The sequence below is a fragment of the Salmo trutta genome, chromosome 31, assembly GCF_901001165.1.
Source record: "Salmo trutta chromosome 31, fSalTru1.1, whole genome shotgun sequence".
NCBI classification, from domain to species: Eukaryota; Metazoa; Chordata; class Actinopteri; order Salmoniformes; family Salmonidae; genus Salmo; species Salmo trutta.
Window position 1 is genome coordinate 24,767,173 of NC_042987.1, and position 24,673 is coordinate 24,791,845.

Consider the following 24,673-nt stretch of genomic DNA (forward strand, 5'->3'; position numbering starts at 1 on the left):
GTAGAGAGAGAGTAGTGTGTAGACAGAGTAAAGATAGTAGAGAGAGAGTAGAGCGTGTAGACAGAGAGAGAGTAGAGATAGTAGAGAGAGAGTAGTGTGTAGACAGAGTAAAGATAGTAGAGAGAGAGTAGAGCGTGTAGACAGAGAGAGAGTAGAGATAGTAGAGAGAGTAGAGCGTGTAAACAGAGAGAGAGTAGAGATAGTAGATAGATTAGAGCGTGTAAACAGAGAGAGAGTAGAGATAGTAGAGAGAGTAGAGCGTGTAAACAGAGAGAGAGTAGAGATAGTAGAGAGAGTAGAGCGTGTAAACAGAGAGAGAGTAGAGATAGTAGAGAGAGTAGAGTGTGTAAACAGAGAAAGAGTAGAGAGTAGAGAGAGTAGAGCGTGTAAACAGAGAGAGAGTAGAGAGAGTAAAGTGTGTAAACAGAGAGAATAAAGATAGTAGAGTAGAGAGTGTAGACAGAGAGAGTAAAGATAGTAGAGAGAGTGTAGAGAGTGTAAACAGAGAGAGTAGAGAATGTAGACGGAGAAAGTAAAGATAGTAGAGAGAGTAGAGAGTGTAAACAGAGAGAGTAGAGAGTGTAAACAGAGAGAGTAGAGAGTGTAGACAGAGAAAGTAAAGATAGTAGAGAGAGAGAGTAGAGAGTGTAGACAGAGACAGTAGAGAGTGTTGACAGAGAGAGAGAACGCGAGAGAGTAGAGAGTGAGAAGAGATAGTAGAGAGAGAGTAATGATAGTAGAGAGAGTAGAGTGTGTAAACAGAGAGAGTAGAGAGAGTAAAGATAGTAGAGAGAGTGTAGACCAAGAGAGTAAAGATAGTAGAGAGAGAGTAGAGTGTTGACAGAGAGTAGAGAGAGAGTAGCGAGAGTAAAGATAGTAGAGAGAGTAGATAGTGTTGACAGAGCGAGAGAACGCGAGAGAGAGAGTAGAGTAAGTAGAGATAGTAGAGTAGAAAGTGTAGACAGAGAGAAGAGAGAGTAGAGAGAGAGAGATAGATGTAGAGAGAGAGAGGTAGATGTAGAGAGAGGTAGAGAGGTAGAGAGAGAGTGAGCGAGAGGTAGAGAGAGGTAGAGAGCGAGAGAGAGTCCTGTTGGGGGAGGACGCAGAGAGCTGTGGGTTGGCAGCACACTACATTGCTGCTTGCCATAAGATGAGGGACAGTGTCTTGCAGACCAACATGTCCTCTACTGTATGCTTATTGTTATTGTTCAATGTATGGTTATTTTGACGCTTGGTTATTGTTGTTACTGTTGTCCCGTTGATCATTTTGATTCTTATTATTTTCATATTGTAAATATCCAAAGTAAGCTTTGGCAATATGTACATTGTTGCGGCATGCCAATAAAGCAAATTGAATTGAATAGAAGAAAAAAAATTGAGAGAGAGTAGAAAGAGAAATGGGTAAGGTAAGAAGAGCAGGAGAGAGAGTAGAACGAGACTACAGAGAGACTACAGAGACAGAAAGAGCGAGAAAGTGAGACGACAGATATGGAGATTCACTCAAGATTCACTTCAGAGAGTCAGATTAAGATTCAGCACTGCACACTGAAGACAGAGAGTTGTTCACACAGCACAGGGCCCAGTAGCCCTCTCTCACCCGACCAACCGTCTCTTCCCTCCCAGAGAGCTGGGCCTCGAAGCTAGGCTCCTGACACAGGGTATGCTGGCTGCAGACATTTCACAGTCTGGTGAGCACTGTCCAATCAGCCACCTCACTTTATAAATCAATATGTTCACAGCGACAGCCATACAGACAGAGCAGACTGACAGACACTGCACTAGTTCCATTGAGGCCTGATTTGGGCTGCATGATGGTGCTAACTGACTGGGGTTTTATGGCTTCATCCCAAATGGCACACTATTTTCAATATACTGCACTACTTTTAACCAGAGCCCTATGGGCCTTAGTTAAAAGTATTGCACTATATAGGAAATAGGGTGCCATTTGGGAAGCAGGCTATGTTATTCCTGTGGGGGATGCTGCCTATCTGCCAGTCATGTCTCCATGACTCAGTTAGCAGCGGGTGGGGAGCTGGGACATGGTGTGCAGGATTGTCTACGGTTGCTCCCCAAATGGCACACTATTCCCTATGTAGTGCTCTACTTTTGACTACGACCCATAGAGATCTGGTCAAAAGTAGAGCACTATATAGAGAATAGGGTGCCATTCGGGACGCTACCTACATGTAATTTCATTCTCACAGCTTCACAGGGGTCCCCTCCCCAGAAGTTCTAAATTCATAAAAGTTAGTGTACTGAGGCAGAGCTTTTCTCTCCAAATAATTGTACACCCCTCGACCACAAACAATTTATTTTAAGTGGGACTTGGGAGAATAACTTGAATCTAAGTAAGCAGAGAGGAATAGTCTGAGTGTCTAGTGTCACAGTATTACAATGCAGGGCTGCAAACATAATGCAATACAATTCTCGATTGCCACTGATTTATTAACAAGAGTGGATTTAACTTTTCATATTTAAATCTATTACAATACACTTAACTTAAAGACCTCTAAGTGAGAGAAGAAGTATTATACCACTGAACTAAATAGCTATGTAAATTAGAAATGTGGGGGTCCAGTGTGGCTCAGCTGGTAGAGTATGGCGTTTGCAACGCCAAGGTTGTGGGTTGGATTCCCACGGGGACCAGTACAGAAAAAAGTATGAAAATGTATGCTCTGGACAAGAGCATCTGCTAAATGACAAAAATGTAAAATGCACAGTACCAGTCAAAAGTTTGGACACACCTACTCATTCAAGGGTTTTTCCTTATTTTTCCTATTTTCTACATTGTAGAATAATAGTGAAGACATCAAAAATAAATGAAATAACACATATGGAGTCATGTAGTAACCAAAAAAGTGTTAAACAAATCCAAATATATTTGATATTTTAAATTATTCAAAGGAGTCACCCTTTGCCTTGATGACAAAGTATTATACCATTGAACTAAATAGCTAAATTATCCAAGATGGCGTAGCAGTCAGATGTCTTTGTCCTTCTTGTCGTGTCCCATGTATATATATTTTTATATTTTCTAAACCTCAACTTCAAAATACTATCCTGCAACCCGCCTCACCCAATGTGGTGTGGATCTGTTTTTATCTAAAGTATTTTATTTACCTCGGAACCGGAATCCCCCAACAGAAGCTAGCCAGCTAACTACCTACCAGCTATCAGTCAGCAAACCATTGCTAGCGGTCATCAGCTAACCTTTAGCTCGGAAAGCTCTTGCCAGTTTGTACAACGCGATTCAAACCAGAGCATACCAGACCTATTTTCTCTCCATATCCCCAGATTCCTACCGCAAGCTCTGAACCTTTTCACCTGGATCATCGCAGCAAGCTAGCTGCAATCTGAGTGACTACTCCTGGCTAATGTCTGTCCTGAAGCAAGCACTAATTAGCCTGGAGCTAGCCCATGCTAGGCCCATCTCCATGCTAGCTGAAGCGGCCCATCAGCCAGTCCTGGGCTACAATACCCGGACCCCTTCTACTGCCGGTACGTGGCACGGAACCCCGCCGATCCTTCACGACTGGACTACCAACGTAATCTGCTCGAGGGGGTACTCAACTGGCCCCTCCGTCGTGACGTCCCCTGAATGCCCATCTGCTAGCCGCAGCCCGCTAGCTGTCTAGATCATATTGGACTGTTAGCTGAATAGATCCATCGGCCAATTTCTTGGGCCACTATACCTATTTTGCCAATTGGCCTTGGACTCCTCTGCTACTCGGAACCCTACTAATCCATCACGACTGATCTATCGACGTCACCGCACGTGGAGGCTAAAGCAAACTTTCCTCCATCGCGACGTCCCTCTAAAGCCCTTCTGCTAGCTTGCTAGCCCCGGCCTGCTAGCTGTCTGAATCGCCATGTCTCCAGCCAGCCCAACCAGTCACTGGACTCCTATGATCCCTCGGCTACGCATGCTTCTCCCTAATATCAATATGCCTTGTCCATTACTGTCCTGGTTAGTGATTATTGTCTTATTTCACTGTAGAGCCTCTAGCCCTGCTCAATATACCTTAACCAACCATTTAGTTCCACCACCCACATATGCGGTGACATCACCTGGTTTAAACGTCTCTAAAGACAATATATCTCATTATTACCCAATGCCTAGGTTTACCTCCAATGTACTCACATCCTACCATACCTTTGTCTGTACATTATGCCTTGAATCTATTCTACCGTGCCCAGAAACCTGCTCCTTTTATTCTCTGTTCCGAACGTACTAGACGACCAGTTCTGATAGCCTTTAGCCATACCGTTATCCTATTCCTCCTCTGTTCCTCTGGTGATGTAGAGGTTAATCCAGGCCTTGCAGTGCCTAGCTCCACTCCTACTCCACAGGTGCTCTCATTTGTTGACTTCTGTAACCGTAAAAGGCTTTGTTCAAAGCATGTTAACATTGGAAGCCTCCTCCCTAAGTTTGTTTTATTCACTGCTTTAGCACACTCTGCCAACCTGGATGTCCTAGCCGTGTCTGAATCCTGGCTTAGGAAGACCACTAAAAACCCTGAAATTTCCACCCCTAACTATAACATTTTCCGACAAGATAGAACTGCCAAAGGGGGCGGTGTTGCAATCTACTGCAGAGATAGCCTGCAGAGTTCTGTCTTACTATCCAGGTATGTACTTTTAAAAATCCACCTTTCCAGAAACAAGTCTCTCACCGTTGCCGCTTGCTATAGACCACCCTCTGCCCCCAGCTGTGCCCTGGACACCATATGTGAAATGATTTCCCCCCATCTATCTTCAGAGCTCGTGCTGCTAGGTGACCTAAACTGGGACATGCTTAACACCCCAGCCATCCTACAATCTAAGCTTAATGCCCTCAATCTCACACAAATTATCAATGAACCCACCAGGTACAACCCCAAATCCGTAAACACGGACACCCTCATAGATATCATCCTAGCTATCTTGCCCTCCAAATACACCTCTGCTGTTTTCAACCAAGATCTCAACGATCACTACCTCATTGCCTGCATCCGTAAATGGGTCTGCGGTCAAAAGACCACCCCTTATCACTGTCAAATGCTCCCTAAAACACTTCAGCGAGCAGGCCTTTCTAATCGACCTGGCCCGGGTATCCTGGAAGGATATTGACCTCCTCCCGTCAGTAGAGGATGCCTGGTTATTCTTTAAAAGTGCCTTCCTTACCCATCTTAAAAATGCATGCCCCATTCAAAAAATGTAGAACCAGGAACAGATATAGCCCTTGGTTCTCTCCAGACCTGACTGCCCTTGACCAGCACAAAAACATCCTGTGGCGTTCTGCATTAGCATCGAATAGCCCCCGTGATATGCAACTTTTCAGGGAAGTTAGGAACCAATATACACAGGCAGTTAGGAAAGCTAATGCTAGATTTTTCAAGCAGAAATTTGCATCCTGTAGCACAAACTCAAAAAAGTTCTGGGACACTGTAAAGTCCATGGAGAATAAGAGCACCTCCTCCCAGCTGCCCACTGCACTGAGGCTAGGAAACACTGTCACCACCGATAAATCCACTATAACTGAGAATTTCAATAAGCATTTTTCTACGGCTGGCCATGCTTTCCACCTGGCTACCCCGGTCAACAGCCCTGCACCCCACACAGCAACTCGCCCAAGCCTCCCCCATTTCTCCTTCACCCAAATCCAGATAGCTGATGTTCTGAAAGAGCTGCAAAATCTGGACCCCAACACACAGCCGGGCTAGACAATCTGGAACCTCTCTTTATCAAATGATCTGCCGAAATTGTTGCAACCCCTATTACTAGCCTGTTCAACCCCTCTTTCGTATCATCTGAGATTCTCAAAGATTGGAAAGCTTCCGCGGTCATCCCCCTCTTCAAAGGGGGTGACACTCTAGACCCAAACTGCTACAGACCTATATCTATCCTACCCTGCCTTTCTAAGGTCTTCGAAAGCCAAGTTAACAAACAGATTCCCGACCATTTCGATTCCCACCGTACCTTCTGCGTTATGCAATCTGGTTTCAGAGCTGGTCATGGGTGCACCTCAGCCATGCTCAAGGTCCTAAACGATATCATAACCGCCATCGATAAGAGACATTACTGTGCAGCCATATTCATCAACCTGGCCAAGGCTTTCGACTCTGTCAATCACCACATTCTTATCGGCAGACTCAACAGCCTTGGTTTCTCAAATGATTGCCTCACCTGCTTCACCAACTACTTCTCTGATAGAGTTCAGTGTGTCAAATCGGAGGGCCTGTTGTCCGGACCTCTGGCAGTCTCTATGGGGGTGCCACAGGGTTCAATTCTCGGGCCGACTCTCTTCTGTGTATACATCAATGATGTTGCTCTTGCTGCTGGTGATTCTCCGATCCACCTCTACGCAGACGACACCATTCTGTATACTTCTGGTCCCTCTTTGGACACTGTTAACTAACCTCAAGACGCGCTTCAATGCCATACAACTCTCCTTCCGTGGCCTCCAACTGCTCTTAAATGCAAGTAAAACTAAATGCATGCTCTTCAACCGATCGCTGCCCGCACCTGCTCACCAGTCCAGCATCACTACTCTGGACGGTTCTGACTTAGAATATCTGGACAACTACCTAGGTGTCTGGCTAGACTGTAAACTCTCCTTCCAGACTCACATTAAGCATCTCCAATCAAAAATGTAATCTAGAATCAGCTTCCTATTTCGCAACAAAGCATCCTTCACTCATGCTGCCAAACATACCCTCGTAAAACTGACCATCCTACCGATCCGACTTAGGCGATGTCATTTACAAAATAGCCTCCAACACTCTACTCAACAAATTGTATATACTATATACTACCCACCACTGCGACCTGTACGCTCTCGTTGGCTGGCCCTCGCTTCATACCCGTCGCCAAACACACTGGCTCCAGGTCATCTACAAGTCTCTGCTAGGTAAAGCCCTGCCTTATCTCAGCTCACTGGTCACCATAGCAGCACCCACCCGTAGCATGCACTCCAGCAGGTATATCTCACTTGTCACCCCCAAAGCCAATTCATCCTTTGGCCGCCTTTCCTTCCAGTTCTCTGCTGCCAATGACTGGAACAAGCTGCAAAAATCACTGAAGCAGGAGACTCATATCTGCCTCACTAGCTTTAAGCACCAGCTGTCAGAGCAGCTCACGGATCACTGCACCTGTACATAGCCCATCTGTAAATAGCCCATCCAACTACCTCATCCCCATACTGTATTTATTTATTTATCTATCTTGCTTCTTTGCACCCCAGTATCTCTACTTGCACATTCATCTTCTGCACATCTACCATGCCAGTGTTTAATTGCTATATTGTAATTACTTCGTCAACATGGCCTATTTATTGCCTTACCTCCCTAATCCTACCTCATTTGCACACAAGGTATATAGACTTTTTCTACTGTATGTTTGTTTATTCCATGTGTAACTCTGTGTTGTTGTATGTGTCGAACTGCTTTGCTTTATCTTGGCCAGGTTGCAGTTGTAAATGAGAACTTGTTCTCAACTAACCTACCTGGTTAAATAAAGGTGAAATATATATATATATATATATATATATATATATATATTTTTTTTTTAAATGACAGCTTTGCACACTCTTGGCATTCTCTCAACCAGTTTCACCTGGAATGCATTTCAATTAACAGGTGTGCCTTGGTAAAAGTACATTTGTGGAATTTCTTTCCATCTTAATAAGAAGAGACTTGCTTGGGACAAGAAACACGAGCAATGGACATTAGACCAGTGGAAATGTGTCCTTTGTTCTGCTGAGTCCAAATTTGAGATTTTGGGTTCCAACCGTCGTGTCTTCGTGAGACACAGAGTAGGTGAACGGATGATCTCTGCATGTGTGGTTCCCACCGGGAAGCATGGAGGATGAGGTGTGATGGTGTGGGGGTGCTTTGCTGGTGACACTGTGATTTATTTAGAATCTGCAGCGAAATGCCATCCCATCTGGTTTGAGCTTAGACTGTCATTCATTTTTCAACAGGACAATGACCCAACACACCTCCAGGCTGTGTAAGGGCTATTTGACCAAGAAGGAGAGTGATGGAGTGCTTCATCAGATGACCTGGCCTGTACAATCACCCAACCTCAACACAATTGAGATGGTTTGGATGAGTTGGACCGCAGAGTGAAGGAAAAGCAGCCAACAAGTGCTCAGCATATGTGGGAACTCCTTCAGGACTGTTGGAAAAGCATTCCAGGTGAAGATGGTTGAGAGAATGCCAAGAGTGTGCAAAGCTGTCATCAAGGCAAAGGGTGGCTACTTTGAAGAATCTAAAATATATTTGGATTTGTTTAAAACTTTTTTGGTTACTACATGATTCCATATGTGTCATTTCATAGTTTTGATGTCTTCACTATTATTCGACAATGTAGAAAATAGTAAAAATAAAGAAAAACCCTTGAATGAGTAGGTGTGTCCAAACTTTTGACTGGTACTGTATATGTAAATGAAACAACTACAGTAAAATCACTGCACCAGTGTTGTGCCACAGTACAGTACATTTACTTCAAAAGGTATTTTTCCACATAAAGTACTTTGTGTTCCTTGTGTGGCTGTCATTAATAGCATTCATATGCAGGTAGCAGTATTGTTTGGTGCTTGTCTGTACTTAATAAGGTTAGTGGGAAGGCTGAGCATGAAGCAGCATCGAATAAAGGAAACCCTCCTGAGTACTCCACTGCAGCACGCATGGCTTTGTGTCCCAAATGACAATCCCTATCTAGTGCACAACTTTTGACCAGGGCACATAGGGTTCTTGTCAAAAATAGTCCACAATATAGGGACTGGGGTGCCATTTGGAATGTACCCATGGAATCAATCACAGTTATGGAGTCTCTCAGTGGATCGTTAACATATCCAACAGTAAAAGTGTTGCTGCTTCACTCACAGAATAAATAAACAGTCCTGGATGGCTGGGTCATGGTATTATTATGGAAGGCAACGCTATAGGTCAACGTTATAGAAGAGAATAGGACACTTTCATTACTGTTATAGAACACACTTTCATTGCCGTCTATCTGGTGATTTGTCTTTAGTGTTTCAATAGCAATCATGTGCCGTACTAGCCAATCCTTTAGATGAGTGTAGCGGGCTGCGTCCTTACTGTTAAGTTTGAATGATAGACGTGACCACTGATGTCAATAACTAACAATAACATATCATTGGAGTGACGCACTGTACGTACTGTGCGGACATAACACCTACCGTAGGTTAAAATGTACAGTGGTTTTCCGTTGGTGTCCATAGTGGTGAGGCATGGGGCTTTGGGAGAGATGGTGCCCCACCTCTGCAGGGCAGCCTCCAACGACGGAGGCCAGTTAGTGACCACCCCTAGCTGCTCCCCCCTCATCGCCAGCATCTGAGCCCCCTCCGCTCTGGGCTGGTTGGGGTCTGGCTGTTGCACTGGAGCATCACAGGAACAACGCAATGTTTTAGATTGTAACGCGGCAAAGAGGTTTTCAATTAATAACAACTTTTTTATAACCTGTAATAATATAATAACATTCTGTATTGTAACAACAAATTAATTGAGGTTTTACACATTCAGAAAATCAACCTTCAGAGGTCTTGGGTGCGTCCACAATGACTCCCTGTGCCCTATATAGTGCATTACCTTTGACCAGAGCACTATGGGATGGATGCCTTCTTACCCTCTAGAAGTTCTTCAAAATCGTCGACAAAGAATTCTCTTAAGGGAGGCCGTTTGGGTCTCTTCAATGTGTTGACTAGCTGCTGGATTTTGGCTGACACTCGGCCACCTACTGGAACGCCTGTAAGGGTCACACACACACACACACACACACACACACACATCAATACACACACGTAGAAACGTCTATACTTCATGGAAACTTCTATACGTCTAATTGGACTGGCAAGGCCACTTTTCCAAGTCTTCAGAGAGGAGACAGCCACACTTCACTGGGCAATATCCAAAGTGTCTTCTGTACTGTCGTAAAACCCTTTAGTTTCAATGACACTATCCCCTTGGCCATTTCTCTTATCTTATGAGGTCCAGAGCCTGCTGGTTTTCTGTTGTACGTGATAATTAATTGCACACACCTGGTGTTCCAGGTCTAAATCAGTCCCTGATTAGAGGGGAACAATGAAAAAATGCAGTGGAACTGACTGAGGTCCAGAGTTGAGTTGGAGGGGATAAACCTTCATACACAGTGAAGAGTGTCAAAGTCAAGGGTTAAACCGTGGATAGAAAGCAATACAGATGAACAAACAGTAAAAATCAGTCCTGACCAAAGCTGATTTCACAAAGATATGAAATCTATGTAAAACACGATCACTGCGTAACCTGTGTTAGGCTATATATATATCAAGTAAAAAGAAGAAAAACGAAACATTTTGAATCTCTAAAACACAAGTTTGGCCTTGGTACTGAAGGAGAAAGGTGTAGTTCTTTTCAGAGCCTCCATGAGCGTTGTAGTCCAGTAAACCCCATCTGTAAAGCATGGGACTTGATCTATCAAGTAGACACTCGACGACGTGTGCTGTGCGCTCAACAAATCTATTCCTCAGCACTATTGACTGGAGTATCTGATGAACAGATTCGTCTGCGCGATGCCGTATGCCTCAGGAGAACAAATTAAAATAGCAGAGAGGCCCACATTGGCATACTCCATGATCTGACAGCAGCTCATTCAGAACAAATGTCAGAATCCATTTTGGGTTTGCTTTTCAAGCGTCAGATGCATTTTATTCTACTTCCTCAAAGGATTTGAATCACCTCTGATATGTCAAAGAAAGCTTCCAAAAGTGAGCAAACTGACATGACACCATGACACAGACATATCAGAACAAACTGACATGACACCATGACACAGACATATTAAAACAAACTGACATGACACCATGACACAGACATATTAAAACAAACTGACATGACACCATGACACAGACATATCAGAACAAACTGACATAACACCATGACAGACATATCAAAACAAACTGACATGACACCATGACACAGACATATCAAAACAAACTGACATGACACCATGACGCAGACATATTAAAACAAACTGACATAACACCATGACACAGACATATTAAAACAAACTGACATGACACCATGACAGACATATCAAAACAAACTGACATGACACCATGACGCAGACATATTAAAACAAACTGACATAACACCATGACACAGACATTTCAGAACAAACTGACATGACACCATTTTTTTTATATATATGTTTTTATTTCACCTTTATTTAACCAGGTAGGCTTGTTGAGAACAAGTTCTCATTTGCAACTGCGACCTGGCCAAGATAAAGCGTAGCAATTCGACACATACAACAACACATAATTACACATGGAATAAACAAAACATACAGTCAATAATACAGTAGAACAAAAAGTCTATATACGGTGAGTGCAAATGAGGTAAGTTAAGGCAATAAATAGGCCATGGTGGTGAAGTAATTACAATATAGAAATTAAACACTGGAATGGTAGATGTACAGAAGATGAATGTGCAAGTAGAGATACTGGGGTGCAAAGGAGCAAGATAAATACAGTATGGGGATGAGGTAGATAGATGGGCTGTTTACAGATGGGCTATGTACAGGTGCAGTGATCTGTGAGCTGCTCTGACAGCTGGTGCTTAAAGCTGGTGAGGGAGATATGAGTCTCCAGCTTCAGAGATTTTTGCAGTTCGTTCCAGTCATTGGCAGCAGAGAACTGGAAGGAAAGACGACCAAAGGAGGAATTGGCTTTGGGGGTGAACAGTGAGATATACCTGCAGGAGCGCGTGCTACGGGTGGGTGCTGCTATGGTGACCAGCGAGCTGAGATAAGGCAGGGCTTTACCTAGCAGAGACTTGTAGATAACCTGTGGCCAGTGGGTTTGGCGACAAGTATGAAGCGAGGGCCAACCAACGAGAGCGTACAGGTCGCAATGGTGGGTAGTGTATGGGGCTTTGGTGACAAAACGGATGGCACTGTGATAGACTGCATCCAGTTTGTTGAGTAGAGTGTTGGAGGCTATTTTATAGATGACATCACCGAAGTCGAGGATCGGTAGGATGGTCAGTTTTATGAGGGTATGTTTGGCAGCATGAGTGAAGGATGCTTTGTTGCGATATAGGAAGCCGATTCTAGATTTAATTTTGGATTGGAGATGCTTAATATGAGCTGGAAGGAGAGTTTACAGTCTAGCCAGACACCCAGGTATTTGTAGTTGTCCACGTATTCTAAGTCAGAGCCGTCCAGAGTAGCGATGCTGGACGGGCGAGCAGGTGCGGGCACTGATCGATTGAATAGCATGCATTTAGTTTTACCTGCGTTTAAGAGCAGTTGGAGGCCACGGAAGGAGAGTTGTATGGCATTGAAGCTCGTCTGGAGGTTAGTTAACACAGTGTCCAAAGAGGGGCCAGAAGTATACAGAATGGTGTCGTCTGCGTAGAGGTGGATCAGAGAATCACCAGCAGCAAGAGCAACATCATTGATGTATACAGAGAAGAGAGTCGGCCCGAGAATTCAACCCTGTGGCACCCCCATAGAGACTGCCAGAGGTCTGGACAACAGGCCCTCCGATTTGACACACTGAACTCTATCAGAGAAGTAGTTGGTGAACCAGGTGAGGCAATCATTTGAGAAACCAAGGCTGTTGAGTCTGCCGATAAGAATGTGGTGATTGACAGAGTCGAAAGCCTTGGCCAGGTCGATGAAGACGGCTGCACAGTAATGTCTCTTATCGATGGCGGTTATGATGTCGTTTAGGACCTTGAGCGTGGCTGAGGTGCACCCATGACCAGCTCTGAAACCAGATTGCATAACGGAGAAGGTACGGTGGGATTCAAAATGGTCGGTAATCTGTTTGTTAACTTGGCTTTCGAAGACCTTAGAAAGACAGGGTAGGATAGATATAGGTCTGTAGCAGTTTGGGTCTAGAGTGTCACCCCCTTTGACACAGACATATCAGAACAAACTGACATGACACCATGACACAGACATATCAAAACAAACTGACATGACACCATGACACAGACATATTAAAACAAACTGACATGACACCATGACACAGACATATTAAAACAAACTGACATGGCACCATGACACAGACATATTAAAACAAACTGACATGACACCATGACACAGACATATTAAAACAAACTGACATGACACCATGACACAGACATATTAAAACAAACTGACATGACACCATGACACAGACATATTAAAACAAACTGACATGACACCATGACACAGACATATTAAAACAAACTGACATGACACCATGACACAGACATATTAAAACAAACTGACATGACACCATGACACAGACATATTAAAACAAACTGACATGGCACCATGACACAGACATATTAAAACAAACTGACATGACACCATGACACAGACATATTAAAACAAACTGACATGACACCATGACACAGACATATTAAAACAAACTGACATAACACCATGACACAGACATATTAAAACAAACTGACATGGCACCATGACACAGACATATTAAAACAAACTGACATGACACCATGACACAGACATATTAAAACAAACTGACATGACACCATGACACAGACATATTAAAACAAACTGACATGACACCATGACACAGACATATTAAAACAAACTGACATGACACCATGACACAGACATATTAAAACAAACTGACATAACACCATGACACAGACATATTAAAACAAACTGACATAACACCATGACACAGACATATTAAAACAAACTGACATGACACCATGACACAGACATATTAAAACAAACTGACATGACACCATGACACAGACATATTAAAACAAACTGACATGACACCATGACACAGACATATTAAAACAAACTGACATGACACCATGACACAGACATATTAAAACAAACTGACATAACACCATGACACAGACATATTAAAACAAACTGACATAACACCATGACACAGACATATTAAAACAAACTGACATAACACCATGACACAGACATATTAAAACAAACTGACATGACACCATGACACAGACATATTAAAACAAACTGACATGACACCATGACACAGACATATTAAAACAAACTGACATGACACCATGACACAGACATATTAAAACAAACTGACATGACACCATGACACAGACATATTAAAACAAACTGACATGGCACCATGACACAGACATATTAAAACAAACTGACATGGCACCATGACACAGACATATTAAAACAAACTGACATGACACCATGACACAGACATATTAAAACAAACTGACATGACACCATGACACAGACATATTAAAACAAACTGACATGGCACCATGACACAGACATATTAAAACAAACTGACATGGCACCATGACACAGACATATTAAAACAAACTGACATGACACCATGACACAGACATATTAAAACAAACTGACATGGCACCATGACACAGACATATTAAAACAAACTGACATGACACCATGACACAGACATATTAAAACAAACTGACATGGCACCATGACACAGACATATTAAAACAAACTGACATGACACCATGACACAGACATATTAAAACAAACTGACATGACACCATGACACAGACATATTAAAACAAACTGACATGACACCATGACACAGACATATTAAAACAAACTGACATGGCACCATGACACAGACATATTAAAACAAACTGACATGACACCATGACACAGACATATTAAAACAAACTGACATGGCACCATGACACAGACATATTAAAACAAACTGACATGGCACCATGACACAGACATATTAAAATAAAGAAGGGCTCAGAGCATGATAATACAAACATGACCCCAAAATACCCTACACTGTCAAGAAAGAGACACACCATGAAAACAAATTTAGGTCACACACACACCCTACCCCAACCTCTGTGGGTACTCACCATCTCCGGTCTCCATGAAAACAAATTTAGGTCACACACACACCCTACCCCAACCTCTGTATGTACTCACCATCTCCGGTCTCCATGAAAACAAATTTAGGTCACACACACACCCTACCCCAACCTCTGTATGTACTCACCATCTCCGGTCTCCATGAAAACAAATTTAGGTCACACACACACCCTACCCCAACCTCTGTATGTACTCACCATCTCCGGTCTCCATGAAAACAAATTTAGGTCACACACACACCCTACCCCAACCTCTGTATGTACTCACCATCTCCGGTCTCCATGAAAACAAATTTAGGTCACACACACACCCTACCCCAACCTCTGTATGTACTCACCATCTCCGGTCTCCATGAAAACAAATTTAGGTCACACACACACCCTACCCCAACCTCTGTATGTACTCACCATCTCCGGTCTCCATGAAAACAAATTTAGGTCACACACACACCCTACCCCAACCTCTGTATGTACTCACCATCTCCGGTCTCCATGAAAACAAATTTAGGTCACACACACACCCTACCCCAACCTCTGTATGTACTCACCATCTCCGGTCTCCATGAAAACAAATTTAGGTCACACACACACCCTACCCCAACCTCTGTATGTACTCACCATCTCCGGTCTCCATGAAAACAAATTTAGGTCACACACACACCCTACCCCAACCTCTGTATGTACTCACCATCTCCGGTCTCCATGAAAACAAATTTAGGTCACACACACACCCTACCCCAACCTCTGTATGTACTCACCATCTCCGGTCTCCATGAAAACAAATTTAGGTCACACACACCCCCTACCCCAACCTCTGTATGTACTCACCATCTCCGGTCTCCATGAAAACAAATTTAGGTCACACACACCCTACCCCAACCTCTGTATGTACTCACCATCTCCGGTCTCCATGAAAACAAATTTAGGTCACACACACCCTACCCCAACCTCTGTATGTACTCACCATCTCCGGTCTCCATGAAAACAAATTTAGGTCACACACACACCCTACCCCAACCTCTGTATGTACTCACCATCTCCGGTCTCCATGAAAACAAATTTAGGTCACACACACCCCCTACCCCAACCTCTGTATGTACTCACCATCTCCGGTCTCCATGAAAACAAATTTAGGTCACACACACCCTACCCCAACCTCTGTATGTACTCACCATCTCCGGTCTCCATGAAAACAAATTTAGGTCACACACACCCTACCCCAACCTCTGTATGTACTCACCATCTCCGGTCTCCATGAAAACAAATTTAGGTCACACACACACCCTACCCCAACCTCTGTATGTACTCACCATCTCCGGTCTCCATGAAAACAAATTTAGGTCACACACACACCCTACCCCAACCTCTGTATGTACTCACCATCTCCGGTCTCCATGAAAACAAATTTAGGTCACACACACACCCTACCCCAACCTCTGTATGTACTCACCATCTCCGGTCTCCATGAAAACAAATTTAGGTCACACACACACCCTACCCCAACCTCTGTATGTACTCACCATCTCCGGTCTCCATGAAAACAAATTTAGGTCACACACACACCCTACCCCAACCTCTGTATGTACTCACCATCTCCGGTCTCCATGAAAACAAATTTAGGTCACACACCCCCTACCCCAACCTCTGTATGTACTCACCATCTCCGGTCTCCATGAAAACAAATTTAGGTCACACACACCCTACCCCAACCTCTGTATGTACTCACCATCTCCGGTCTCCATGAAAACAAATTTAGGTCACACACACCCTACCCCAACCTCTGTATGTACTCACCATCTCCGGTCTCCATGAAAACAAATTTAGGTCACACACACACCCTACCCCAACCTCTGTATGTACTCACCATCTCCGGTCTCCATGAAAACAAATTTAGGTCACACACACACCCTACCCCAACCTCTGTATGTACTCACCATCTCCGGTCTCCATGAAAACAAATTTAGGTCACACACACACCCTACCCCAACCTCTGTATGTACTCACCATCTCCGGTCTCCATGAAAACAAATTTAGGTCACACACACCCCCTACCCCAACCTCTGTATGTACTCACCATCTCCGGTCTCCATGAGCTCTGCGTTGCCGTACTTGGGCGTGGCCCTGGATGCTGTGGTGGAGCCCTGGGGTCTCTCCACCTGTATGGAGTCTGTAGTGTAGCTGGTGACATCTGGAGGGGTAGAGTGGTTCTCTGGATGTGAGGAGAGGCAAGGTGAAGGAAGCCTGTTACTGTTAGTCCCCCCAGCCCTCAGCCCTATAGCTAAACAAGGGCCACAGGCTGCCATAGGCTGCCACAGCCAAGCCAGCACAACAGTGAGGAGAGGAGGGAAGAGCCTTCTGCCTCTCAAATGGTACCCTACTCCTTGTATAGTGGACTACTGTTGGACACGGCCCATACATACCAGATCCGTATACGCGCTGGTCAAAAGTAGTGCACTATATAGGGAATATGGTTCCATTTGGGATGCAACCTAGGATGGGAGGTGGCACGGGGGCAAGGGTCCAAGGACACAGGGCACACAGACGGCGGGAGGCCACAGGGGTTAGGGAGGTCAGGAGGCGCATGCATCCAAACAGGTGTCCCCGGGTGCAGAATAGACAGACATAGACAATGGTTAAGTCCAGTAAAAGTCGATCTGAGGAAGGAGAGTGATTGATATGCTGCTGTGCTGGGTTTAGACCTCAGCCCATATCAATTGATCTGTTTTAAAATCATAGAGAAAAGTGTTTCATGTCACCTCATTTTCATTCAAGGACCCCTCTTGCTAGTTTTCCTTTGAACTCAGATTTGAGGTGTATGAAAACACCCGAAGTCCATCCACTCCACAAGGGATGTAACTCTGCAACCACCCAAAAACTATTTTCATCTTTATGAAAATATAATCTTAACTTTATCTAAGATGATAGATGACCGCTTGGGCCAGTAACCGAAAGGCCGTTGAGCAAGGCAGTTAACCCCCAACAACAACTGCTCCCCGGGCGCCGATGATGTGGACGTTAATTAAGGCAGCCCTCCGCACCTCTCTGATTCAGAGAGGTTGGGTTAAATGCGGAAGACACATTTTGGTTGAAAACATTCAGTTGTGGAACTGACTAGGTATCCCTATACCCTTTCCAAATATTTTGGCAATGTTACATTTGTGAACTAGGCCTTTAGCTTCCCATACATCTCCGCTACGTGTGTGAGGTTGAATGTGTGGGAGCACACTGTAACATATACAAATATCTATGACAACCGTGTCAAATAAACTAATGCTGTGAATGAAGGTGTCCAAGCTGACACTTGCATGTCCCCAGGCCTCTCAGTCAGATTGTGATTAAAGGGGAAATATGGGATTAAAACAACAAAACTAAGCAGACACCAGCTAGGTTTTTGGTTAACAGCTGAGAGACGGGGTAAAACAATCTTATAGTTTGGGTTCCAATGGGGTAAGCAAATTGAACTAAGCTCATGATCATTAAAGCATTTCCAAGTTATATTCTTGTCCAAAAATATATGTACCAATCCAAGATTGCCCCAGCACTGGAGCTGCAGGAGATTTGATGCATTTCATGAAACTATGTTTGTAATCATTACCGCTCCCTCTTCAATCCCCTGGTCATAACATCATTCCCCCAAATGCTTCAACATTACATCATTGATGCAACACTTCCGCCTCTCCCTCTCTCTGAAACATCCCACATGCGACATCTATCCTTAAATTCACTGTAAAAAATAAATCATTTTTACTCTCCATCTCCCACTCGACATGTATCACTTTTCAGATTCTTTGAAGTGCCAGACGTTTTTGAAAGTCTAATCATGCCGTGAATTGCCATTTTCTTTCCATCATACCGCCTGGACAATGTCAAAAAGCATCAGCCGTTACTTTTTCCCCCTGCTAGATTTAGATTCTGATTGAAGTGGATGAGCGTGTGAAATCATTCCAGACACAATTTGTGAAGAGAAACCCCTGGAACTTCCTTCACTGTCTTTCTTTTACATTCCTAGTGCTCCGGCTCAATCTCTCAGCTTTCCACTGTAAAACACTAGAGCCCCAGTCAAGGACCATACATAAGCTAAAGTGGATCAAACACCGGTACTAGCTAGCCATAGCACTCATCTATAAGGGCCGGTAACCACAAGTATGTGAGAGCAATATCCTTCATAGACCATCATACTGTCTGCTATGAGTAATCTTCCTTTCAGTGATAATTCATCATGTTAGATGAAGATGCCTATGGTGTGTCCCAAACAGCACTGAATTCCCTATTTAGTGCACTATTGAGCACTTAGGCCTTTATGATAAGAGCTTCCCAAAGCTGATTTAACTTGATTTATTTATGGACAAAGAATGTGTCATCACCTTCCATCAATTCCCATAGGGCTCTGTTCAAAACTAGTGCACTATATAGGGAATAGGATGCCATTTGGGACGTAGATATATTCTTACCACCAGTGTCCGTGTGAGGTTAGATAAAGAGATAAATGAGAGAGGGAAAGCGCTCCACTAGGTTAAACAAGACTCGCATTGACAATGGTAGACCAAGGACAACATTACTGCCGCCCCCACTTAGCCTCTTCCTTTCTCTCTTTACACTCTCCCCCCTTTCCTGCCCTCCCTCCCCATCTCTCTCCCTTTCTCTCCCTCCCCTTCTCAGCCTCCCACTCTCTGACTGCTTCAAAACTGCCGAAATTGCCTCCCGGGTGGCGCAGCGGTCTAAAGCACTGCATCACTACAGACCCGGGCATCACTACAGACCCTGGGTCGATCCCGGGCTGTGTCGCAGCTGGCTGCGACTGGGAGACACATGAGGCGGCACCCAATTGGCCCAGCGTCATCTGGGTTAGGGGAGGGTTTGGCCAGCCAGGATGTCCTTGTCCCATCGCACTGTAGCGACTCTTGTGGCGGGCCGGGCGCATGCACGCTGACTATGGTCGCCACTTGTACGGTGTTTCCTCCGACACATTGGTGCGGCTTGGCAGGGACGTGTTTCGGAGGATGCATGGCTCTCAACCTTCACCTCTCCCGAGTCCGCACGGGAGTTGCAGCGATGGGACAAGACTAACTACCAATTGGATATCACGAAATTGGGGAGGAAAAAAAATGGCAAACGGGCTAAAGAAACACATCACTAAAACACATGGTGCTAATGTGCCAGAAAGTAATGTGTGGAGAGAGAGAGAGAGGGAGCGAGAGACAGCGAGAAAAAATGAAATGCTTCTCCATGACTGAGTGAGACTGAGACAACGCTAGACTAGTTAGCTACCAGCTGCAATAACAGAGGTTATTGACACTTACATGCGACTTCTGCTATCAGAATACGAAGATAGCATTGAAAAGTCGCCTTGTTGTCGGATTGTGTTCAGATCTGGCTGACCACTTCAAGAGGTGGTCAGGGATGCATTGCGTGCGGATTTCTCCTCAGTCTGGATGCAATCAGGCTACTAAAAGCGCACACAGTGGGGACGTCATCAGCACTCCCCTCACAAGTCTCCAGAAAACTTGTGTTTTGAGACGAGAGGCATCTTTTCATTATAACGTTGGAGAAAATACGTTCCTATTGTGTGAGGAATATGTTTGCTGGCCTCATAAATGCTAGCCTGCTAGCTAATATTAAGAAAAACATGTTTTTGTTTGGCTAGAGTTATACTAACCCGTTTGCAATCCCTTTAGCGTTGCTTGCTAGCTACAGAGGTTAGCTGGCTAGTTAGCTACAGTAGTTAGCAACTGCCATTGTTGTTGTGTTATTTTGCCTATTTCACTGTTTGCACACTGGCATTTGAATATAGCGCGGGAATAGGGAATCCGGACACAATAGACACATTTAAATGTAGGTGTAGATGCATGACGCTTTTGGAATTCCATGATCAGAACTCAATGCTAAAAGCTGGATGAACTGTCAAGTCTAGACACTGCCAGAATGCTTTCTCCAGACATATTGATATTGCATTTCCTACCAGCAGCTTAAGCATGCTAATGATATAGGAAGGGGTGCTCTTTGTACATAACATCTGTTTACCTAAGCCAGAGTGAACAGACAGACAACGGCCAGCAGTACTAAGCAGGCACTGAGAGACTAAGGATGTTTCCCAAATGGAACCCTATTCCACTACTTTTGACCAGCGCTATATAGCGGACTATATAGGGAATAGGGTGTTATTTGGGATTATAAACAGTGTACAAAACACTTTCCTAATATTGACTTGCCCCCCTCTCCTTTTATAGCTCAACACCTACAGAAACAATAACGAGCTATAGGGAATCCAGTGACAGCTAGACTACAGTACACTACGGCAGGCGGAGAAAGAAATGCTGAACTGCAATGGAATCTATGAGTCGTCACATAGGCTGCGTTCCAGGCTGACTACATTGCAGACGCATGCCATATTTCAAAATGCATGGAAAGGTGCATCGTCTGCAATGTAGAACGCAACCATAGACTGCAAAGCGTCATTCCATTAGGAATGGGAACCCGTTCCAGAATGATGTTAATGGTTGCTGTGGTGGTCTCAGACGTTGATCAATGGTTGATTATAGTCTGGACCAGGCCTTTGTTTTCAGAACATTCATCTACTTCCACCTGGGGGATTCTAGAATCCTTTTCTTTTCTCTAGTTGTTACATACGGAGGGATAACTCATTTCACTAATTCACTCTCCCCGCCAAATAGCGACTGTTGGAATAATGGATGGGTTCAATCAAGGCATTCTTCAATGCTGGTTCAGTGGGTTCTTTAAGCATCGAGCAGAGTTTTGGCACTGAAAAGTACAACTCAAAGGGCATTTTAAACAGACTACTTAAAACAGTGTGGCACCTGCCTAAAGTTCAGATTCAAAGTGTACCCTCCCGACTACCCAATAAAAAACTCAGAGATTGGGAGAGCAGGGAGTGTCTAAAATCAAACAGAACATACATTGCAACAAGCACCACCTCCACATAACTGGAGCAACCATCCATCTGCTTTATGTCAAAGACAAAAAGCATTCTTGAACATGCAGTCTCTTATCTTGCCCAGCAAATAAATACATGTATTTCTCACCATTAGATCAATGAATATTTCACAGCCATGAAAGCAACCAAAACTGTATTCTAGACCTTACCGGTTTCCTGCAATATTGATGTTGATTTTCCATCAACACCGTGGCTCTCATTCACAAAGGGGTGCTCCACACTCTCAGATTCATACGATCACAGTACTCATTATCCAAAGCTATCCATGGGTTAGCATCACTTCTCCCAGCTTTTCACACAACTGTAGCTAGAGCAAGACACCACTTTGACATTGAACGCCACACTTGATCATCAGAAAGCAAATGGGTGCGGGGCAGCGGCTAGAGCAGGGCAGGGAGGGGTTGACTGCCCCCCTGCACAGTCTGGGATAGTGGGATACTGACCCTGCTTCTCCAGGGGGGGCTGCTGCCAGACGAGCTCCGATCCACCTGATCCAAACTCACAGGACCGCCTCACCACAGGACCAGGACCTGAGTTCCCATTCTCTACTGTGACTGGGGCTGGTGTGCCCAGGAGAGCTGGGACCTTCCTAGTTTTCCTCTTCAGAGAGAGGTGAGCAATGGGCCCTGCGTGTGAGGAGGGGAAAACCAGAACCTTAAATCCAGACTACGGCAACCACACAGGGCCAAACCAAGTCACCACTGTAGCCAGATGGAGGGAAGACACTCTGCAGGGTCTCTGCAGGAGGCATCAGCCATATGGAGGGGAAATATAACCTGTGTTTCAAATGGCACCCTATTGACTTTATAGTGCACTAGTTTTGACCGGCTCTGGTCAAAAGTAGTGAACTATATATGAAATAGGGTGCAATTTAAGACACATCCATAGATGAGGGTGGGGGCGAGGGGTATGGAGAAAAGCAACTTATCTACCCGGGCAGGCAGAACCACACTGATGGGAAGGGAGGGAGGGAGAGGGGATGAAGGGAAATGCTTTTTCTTTAGCCTTTTAAAAAGCCAACACACACACGGGAGCTGGTTTGTTTTGGCCTCTAATGGGAGCCAAGAGGGATCAGATCTGTAACCTTCACACACACAGGAAAGGATATCCTCCTCTGAAATACACACCTAGCGGAGAGAGGCACACAAACATCATGCTATGTTGTGACAACAAAATGCTATTTGATTGTCATGGAAACACCTCTGAAAACCAAGGATTTAGAGAGTTACTCATAAAGTTACTAATACACAACTATACAGTTTGATGGAATTAAATCTAATTATCAGAATGACTGGATGTTGACAAGTGTTTTGATTGATAGATTGCCAAAATAATCTAGTGATTGATTGACTAACTCTTTTAACTGTCTTACTGACAGGCTGTCATAGTACACATCACATAGTACACATCAGGACTGTAAGTGGTGTTCCATTACATGTCACCCATACCTAATAACTGATACATGATATCACATTTCCTAGTTCAGTGAAAGTCTACATCTACCACAGCACGAGTCCCCAGTTCTTCCAGTGCTGCTTCAAAGTGTCCCCATTTAAAAATAATGGTGGCAGGAGGAGGGACTGGCACAAACACCAGATAAACATCACATCTCAGTGTTTTAAATGTCTCTTCACTGAGTAGAAGAAGCCAATCAGCAGTTGGCTACTAGCGGTGTCTACTCCCACCACTGTGCTTTACTTCAGACTGTCTGCTAGCTGTGTCTACCTGACGGGAGCCTCCGTGTGGTGTCTGCTCTGTGCTTTGTCTCTGGTAGCCATCAAACTTGTGTCAGCAGCATGAAAACAATCTAGCCACTAGAACAGTTTACACAGACAACATTGGAGAACAGCAGTTCATTTGTTCTAAGTATGGTTGTTCTGTTATTTTGTCCTTCAATTGACATGTATTATGCAGTGACTACAACTAAGGGGTTAACTAAGTACGGTATAAGAAGATAAACAAAAGTGAGAGCTTCTCTTCGTGAGGAGGATGGGCTGCATGCAAGTAAAAAGAAAGCAAATATTTCCACACAGGAAGCATTGCAGGCTGGTGTTGTGTGCATGCCTTAGGGGTTGGAACATTAAAGGGAGGTACAGGATCGGTGAGGGGTGATGTCAGCAGCACACACACATAAATACACACACACACACGTGCACACATGCATACCGTGGGGGTGTTGATAGAGAACGCCAACAACAGGGATACTTTTTCCACATTTTGTCATGTTACAGCCTGAATTTTTATTTATGAAATTGAGATTTTGTGTCACTGGCCTACACACAATACCCCATAATGTGAAAATGGAATTATGTTTTTTAGAAATGTTTACAAATTACTTAAAAATTAAAAGCTGAAATGTCTTGAGTCAATAAATATTCAACCCCTTTGTTATGGCAAAAAAAATTGCTTAACAAGTCACATAAGTTGCATGGACACACTGTGTGCAATAATAGTGTTTAACATGATTTTTGAATGACTACCTCGTCTTTGTACACCACACATACAATTATCTGTAAGGTCCCTCAGTCGAGCAGTGAATTTCAAATACAGATTCAACCACAAAGACCAGGGAGGTTTTCCAATGCCTTGCAAAGAAGGGAACCTATTGGTAGATGGGTAAAAAAAAGCTGACATTTCAATATCTCTTTGAGCATGGTGAAGTTATTAATTACACTTTGGATGGTGTTACACCCAGTCACTACAAAGATACAGGTGTCCTTCCTAACTCAGTTGTTGGAGAGGAAGGAAACCGCTCAGGGAATCCACCATGAGGCCAATTGTGACTTTAAAACAGTTGAATGGCTGTGATAGGACATAACTGAGTATGGCTCAACTACATTGTAGT

At 44.1% G+C, this 24,673-nt stretch overlaps 1 protein-coding gene across 5 annotated transcripts in view; it reads right to left on the bottom strand.

The window, feature by feature from the left end:
• The window catches only part of LOC115169814 (disco-interacting protein 2 homolog C), a 224,991-nt gene that overhangs the window by 65,740 nt on the left and 134,578 nt on the right, over positions 1 to 24,673 (bottom strand). For 3 of the 5 annotated variants that reach the window (XM_029725798.1, XM_029725797.1, XM_029725799.1), the window contains exons 6-8: positions 16,951 to 17,085; positions 9,631 to 9,750; positions 9,185 to 9,382 (exon numbers count right to left, since the gene is read on the bottom strand). In XM_029725798.1, coding sequence (XP_029581658.1) covers positions 9,185 to 9,382; positions 9,631 to 9,750; positions 16,951 to 17,085 — 453 coding nt within the window. Of the gene's footprint in view, positions 1 to 9,184; positions 9,383 to 9,630; positions 9,751 to 16,950; positions 17,086 to 22,271; positions 22,455 to 24,673 lie in introns of all 5 variants that reach the window. The other 2 variants (XM_029725795.1, XM_029725796.1) reach the window with 1 other exon arrangement.